Source organism: Populus trichocarpa, chromosome 1 (assembly GCF_000002775.5).
Source record: "Populus trichocarpa isolate Nisqually-1 chromosome 1, P.trichocarpa_v4.1, whole genome shotgun sequence".
NCBI lineage: Eukaryota > Viridiplantae > Streptophyta > Magnoliopsida > Malpighiales > Salicaceae > Populus > Populus trichocarpa.
Window position 1 is genome coordinate 13,945,730 of NC_037285.2, and position 6,853 is coordinate 13,952,582.

The 6,853-nt window shown below is 28.1% G+C and overlaps 1 protein-coding gene across 1 annotated transcript; it reads left to right on the forward strand.

The window, feature by feature from the left end:
* The first annotated feature begins 2,559 nt into the window (after nucleotides 1-2,559).
* LOC18094688 (auxin-responsive protein SAUR78) lies at nucleotides 2,560-3,507 on the forward strand. Its single transcript, XM_006369037.3, has one exon. It carries the CDS (start codon nucleotides 2,682-2,684, stop codon nucleotides 3,087-3,089), a length of 408 nt encoding a protein of 135 aa, XP_006369099.1. The 5' UTR covers nucleotides 2,560-2,681; the 3' UTR covers nucleotides 3,090-3,507.
* Nucleotides 3,508-6,853: the final 3,346 nt, after the last annotated feature.

The following is a 6,853-nucleotide window of genomic DNA, read 5'->3' on the forward strand; positions in this document are numbered from 1 at the left end:
TGAGGTCCCTTGGATCATCAGAAATCGAAGCTTCATTTCTGTTTTCATTAAATTCTTTTTACTCATCATTCAATAGTACGTAGTATTTACTCATAATTTACTGATAAATTCATCGACGCTACAGTTTGAAAGTATGTTTATTTTTTTTTTAATATTTTTTAAAAAATTAAGTTTTTTTTGTTTTAAATTATTATTTTTTGTATTTTCAGATCGATTTGATGTGTTCAGGTAAAAAATAGATTAAAAAAAATTATTTCAATGTATTTCCAAGTAAAAAACAATCACTATCACAATACCAAATGAGCTCTTAACCATTCACTGGTTCGATGCCCACATTATCCTATAGGCCGAGTTATTTTTTTTAATATGAAAAAAAGTTATTAAGACAATATCAATATTTTTAAAGAAGTAAAAAAGATATAAAAAACATGTCATTCACTTAACTCAGTTTAATAAGGTCGGTTAATTTAATAACATGATTAAAAAAAGCATTGACAATAAACAAAACAAAAAAAGGCAATAATTAACTATAAAAAATAAATTGACAATATTATACTAGGAAGGAGAAGGAAGAAAAGCTCGTTAGAGGTTCATTACCGCTCTACTGCGGACACTACCCCAACCATAAAAAGGCCACCATGACAGTTCTAACACTACAATGAAAGATTGCATGACGACACCAAAAGAAGTTGTATATACAATTAGAGCAATGACCCGAAAAATAAATAATGCAAAATTTCATAAAGTGAAAAATAAGAAAAATAAAAAGATTCAAGATAACCCGAGTTATTTTCAAAATTAGAGAAAAATCCTATAGAAAAATGTTGAAAGATGAAACTAAAAAAAATATGAGTTTAAAAAAAGAAAAAAGAACCAATCAACCCTGAATGAATCTCTTAAACCTGGGTTAATATCCCAACTCATAATCCGTGAAATTCTATACCTGAGTTCAACCAAAAAGCTTATTTTCTAATAAATTTAATGTTGAAGAATAAAATAAAATATTTAAATCTAAAAAAATTGCCAAAGTAATATAAATAACAATAAAAAAATAAGGATCAAATTTGACATAAAAATAAAATAAAAAAAATATTGAAGGGTGAAATTGAAAAATAAATTCAATTAAGAAAATGATTCAAAAGAAAACAAATAACAATAAAAAAAATAAAGACCAAATTTGATAGATGAAAAAAATTGAAGGGGGATGAAATTAAAAAAAAATCATTTCAAAGAGAACAAATAGTAATAAGAAAACATGAAGTAAATCTGAAAGAAAATATAAATTGAAAGGCTACTTTCAAAATGTGGAGGTTCAGACGTGAAAAATCAAGAAGAAAAAGAAAAGATGAAAAGGTTGCTAACACCAAGCTGAAGGTCTGTATGCCACAAGCGCCACCCATAAATGAAGGGATTGCTGAGATGTTTCAATCACCACCCTAAAAATTACCATTTGACCACTGCACCACCGTGTATGCATTGCTTGAATGGAGAGGCTTAAATCGACATGTTACACTTGCAATGCAAGCTTCATTTATTTTTTTTAATAATATTTATATTTGTTCAATTATAAAAATATCATTCAATTCAATAATAACAATTTTTTTTTTTGGCTTTCAATGTTAAGTTTATAATTTACTTTTGCAAGAATTTTTGAAAAGATTCATCTATCCCAACAGTCAAGATAAATGGTATTGTTATGGTGAGAAATAGAGAAAAATAATCATTTTACTATTATAATTCCCAATATAAATATTACTATCACAAAATCAGAAGTCGGCAATCAAAATATATAACTAAGACAAAGATTGAGACAAGAACTTCATTAATCAGTTGAGATTATCAAGTGCCAAACAATTAATTAGGCATAAATTTCATTTTAAATCCTGTTCTGATGGGAACCAGTTGGTGTTAAGAACAGAACCAGTTGGTGTTACAGATGGGAACCATTGGCTTCTTACCAACAAACAGCTTCGAATGATATATATTTGACGAATTAAAACAGAGAACCAACAGGGCTAGTTTGCTTCTGATCTCAATTATCAATTTAATTACACTTTCAAATCTTTTTTGTTTTCTTTTAATTGTGCGGAGACACATAATTAAGGGGTAGCATCAAACATTACGAGAAAAGGGCAATTATATGATCTTGCACCACTAGGTTAAGATTCATTCACGTGGGATTGCAACTGCCAGGACCCCCTCTGTATTAATTTGGAAATCAGATATAGACAATTGTATTTTATAGGAGTTGTTTTTTAAAGTATTTTTTTATTTTAAAATATATTAAAATAATATTTTATAATTTTAAAAATTTATTTTTAATATAAGATAATCTGAAATAATTTTTCTGAAATAATTATGAAATGCAAGTACAAGGAGATATGTCTGCGGGTAAAAAAGGAAGGTAAAAAAAAAGATTTCTCGACCAGAAGCACCCACCAAAGGCCAAAACAAAGCAGCAATCTCTTAGCTGTTATGTGTCAAACAGTGGGCCATGCACGTATATGCCTGACTGTTCCTCTTCTCTCTCCTCCAGCCCCTTCTTTTATATAGGAACCTTCCCTTCTCTTTCTCCTCATCAATTCCTCTCACAGACCCTTGATTTTCTTCCTACACAAAATCCTCTGCCTTTCTAATATTTCTTGATATACGAGGAAAAGCAAAGACACAGAGATAGATAAATGGAAAAGTTTTCCAAGTTAACAAAGCTCAAGTCCGCCATAAAGAGATTGCCATCTTTCACCAAGATAGGCCGCACAAATAGCTCCATTGCTGCTTTTAACAACGATCATGATCAGTATGATCAGTCTGATGATCACGTCGATGGCAAGATTTCAAATGGACTTCATGCAGTTTATGTTGGAAAGTCAAGGAGGAGGTATCTTGTACGTTCCGATGTCATTTGTCATCCTCTTTTCCAAGGTTTAATGGACAGGTCAGGCGCTGGTTCTGGTGATGAAGAAGATAATCAAGTAGTTGTTGTTGCTTGTGAGGTTGTTTTGTTTGAGCACTTGTTGTGGATGCTTGAGAGTGGTGGCTCTCAGTTGGGGTCCATGGAGGAGCTTGCTGAGTTCTATTACACTTGCTGATGATGACGACGGTGATGGTAAAAGTTTGCTGTAGTAAAAGAATATTAGAGGCATTCAAAGGAAAATAATCAAGTACTGTACTAATTGAGCTTGATTGTGAGGACAACCCATTTGCTTAATGGTGGATTGTGTTGTTAAAGAAGGTGATTAATTAGCTAGGGTTTTTTTTTTCTCAATTTTTTAAAAGTATACAGAGATTAGGTCACAGGTCATGAAATCAAGTTTTTATCTCTTTATGCTTCGAGAAGCCATTAATCTACTCCCTATCTCTTGTACGTTTATCTTTATGCTTGAAGGCAGCGTAAGATCAAATGAATCACAACAGGACCACGGCAATATGTATGGTTCAGGTTGGCAATCAAATCAATAGGATCTTCTTGTAGTTAGTATGTTTTAATGTACATTTTTTTGTTGGAAACTGTTAAATTACTCTCTCCAAGATCTTTAGAAGCCATGAGCATGGCGGTTCGAGGGTGGTGGGGCATATTTGCTCCCTTGGATGTGACGCCAACTTTTACTATCCCTTTCTCCAGAATTAATACATGGTGGCCCGCCTATATTCCATTTTTTTTCAAACAAGTAAAGAAGAAAATACTAAGGTAATGTATACATTTCTAAAAGAGAGAAAAAAAATGAGATTAGAATAATTGAGTAAATTAATTTTAATAAATTTGACTAATTTAATAACACAAAAAAATATGATGACAATAAATAAAGAGAAAAAAACTAACAACAAAAGAAGATAAAAAAATACCTTGACATGAACTCATCTGGATTAACACGTCAAATATGTAGCTTGGTTGTGATGCTGGGGTAATTCTATCAAAATAAAATTAAATAAAATTATGAATTTCAATTATTAAACAATTTAATGTCGAGAAGTGAAACTATATTTTATTTTTTAAAACAAAAGGTGACAAAAAAACTAAGTCGAATAAGGTTAAACCGTTAACCTCATGATCATGAGCATAAGATTAAGATAGTCCCAAAGAAAAAAAAAGAAACATAAAGACCAATTCCCAATTAATTAAAAGTTGAAGGATAAAATTAAAATAAAAAATTATTTTACAAAAAAATCAAATGTTGAAGGATATTTAAATAACGAAGAAAACATTAAATGAGAATGCGAGAACCCTATAGAAAATAAAATGAAAAAAATTTGAAGCTCAATTTCCAGTCAATAAAAAAATGAAGGTTGAAATTAAAGAAAAGAATATAATATGAAAAAAGGTTAAACAAACCTGACTCGAGTCCATTCGGGTCAACATGCAAAATCTATGACTTCATTATGATATCAGGTAGCCATGTCGAAAGCAAATTGAATAAAACTATGAATCTTAATTATCTAACAACTTAATGTTGAAGGGTGAAATAACCCGAGCAATTTTTAAAATCAGTGAAAAATCCAATAGAAAGTGAATAAAAAAGAAAACTAATCTTTAATTAAATAAATATTGAATGATAAAATTAAAAAAACATGAGTTTAAAATTAAAAAATGCCCTTGAATCCAGTTTAAGAACTTTTTAATTGTAAGGGTAATTTACTTAATTATGATCTTGAATATTTTTTTTTTCAAAATTAAAAATAAGAAAATCTTGTATATTATCAATCTGAATGTAATTCAGATAGAGATTTTTAGGACAGCAATCACACTCACAAAATAATTAATATAAAACGAGACATGAGATAACTTACCTTTGAAAAAAAATATCATTTAAAGAAACATAAATAATAATATCTATGGTGTGATATCATTAAGGTAGCATCTTGCCACTTCATTGGTCCCCCTTCGTTTTTGGCCCTGTTACAGGAAACGAATCTTGAATTGTGTTTTAGAATCTTTTTCATTGTTGAAAATTGACTTCCGTCCACACCATTGATATTATTATTATTATTATTATTATTATTATTGATTTAGCTTCTTAGAGATCAGTTCATTAATTAGTGCTGCTATGGCAACTATATCAATATAAAATCCCAATCAAAATTTCCTTACGGGATATTATTGATGAAAAAATAATATTAAATACATGTACCCGTTCGGTATAATTGTGTTTGTGCCGAAGTTTCAACAAATTTTAATTTTTAATTAATTTTTTTATATTTTTAAATCGTTTTGATGTATTGATATAAAAACTAAATTTTAATAATTAAAAAAATATATTATTTAATATATTTTTAAACAAAAAATATTTTTAAAAATAACATTAACCACGCCACTAAAATAGTTAGAGGGTTGGTTAACTGATATATTTTATAAAAGTCAATGGTTCCTTCTATAGTCATCTCATGGTCTCTCTTTGAATCCTATCAAAATTCTAATAACTATATACTATTATTAATAAAATTATAAATATTGTTTTTATAAAAAATTAATACAATAAGACTTGTGTTGTAAGCGCTTACTTCCTTTCACCTACTCCTTCAGCATGAAGTGGGTGTGGACGTGTGGTGGGTAATAACTTTATTTTATGTACTTGGAATTGTTTTAATAACAAAGGGTATTCTTAAATTAATTCACACGAGATTAAGTTCTTTTATAATTTTAAAAGCATATTTTTTATATTGGCCTGTACATTTAAATAATTTAATTTTTTAACCTCGAAATTTGAATTAAAAATACTAAGAGAGGGAGTATACGTCCTGAACCCAATACCTTTAAAATTTCTTTATACAAGTGTGGCCTTTTGGAATTGTATTTCGACCTCTATTTTTTTAAAATTAATTATTTATTTTTATTTAAAATTAATTTTTTAATTGTTTTTAGATCGTTTTAATGCACTGATATTAAAAATAATTTTTAAAAAATAATAAAAATAACATATATATATATATATATATATATATATATAAAACATTTTAAAAAACAACTATTACTACCTTGTTAAATGCTGATTAAAAAAGGTGGTATATTTAGGTTTGCTCTCAGTATATACAATTGTTCATTATTATACTCATTATAATAATTGGCTCAGCACCAAAATACAGCAAGTATTTATAATTAATTATTAGTCTTAGGAAGGAAGGGAAGATGAAACATGTGGACCAAAGGCACTAAAAATGTGAATAAGTTTGTTGAGTGTACGCAGGGCTACTTAACTGCTACAGAAAAAAGAGTTAGGAAAATATATAATAATATAAATGGAAATGATTGGGTGGTTAGAGATGCTTCTTTTAGCATCCACAATGATTATTGTATGCCTGATGATGCTATGATATGTGGTTTGGTCATGTTTTTAAGGAAAATAATTACGTTGTTGACAAGGACTAACCAAGGACTCACTGAATATTGTCAGTGCTCGAACCTTCTGTTCTCAAGCGTTAATACTCGATCCGTCTATGTTGCGGGGATCAGTTTAATTTTTTCATACTTCTTTTGGATTTTTATTTTCTATTAACATATATATCTTGTTTATCTTAGCCAATGACCTAATATAATGTTTTTATCTGAAAATATTATTTATATTTTTTTAAAAAAATTATGATTGTTAAAGCAAGTTAAAAAAATAATAATTAAAATAGTATGTTTATAATTTGTGTGATTGAAAGCTAAAAAGAAACCATAAATGTTATAAAATCATGTTCTAAATGTATTTAGACATTCTAATAATAAACAACCTATTTCAATAAAATTTTATAAAAAAATCTATTATTAGTACTATTAATTTAAGGTCAAATACATAATAATTGAAAAAAAACTATTAAATTAAAATTTATAATTGCATTTAAGAATCATATTAAAACTAAAAAGTAGTGAATTTAA

Excerpts from the sequence above, each read along its gene's own strand:
- LOC18094688 (XM_006369037.3), top strand. The coding sequence starts at position 2,682 with ATGGAAAAGTTTTCCAAGTTAACAAAGCTCAAGTCCGCCATAAAGAGA.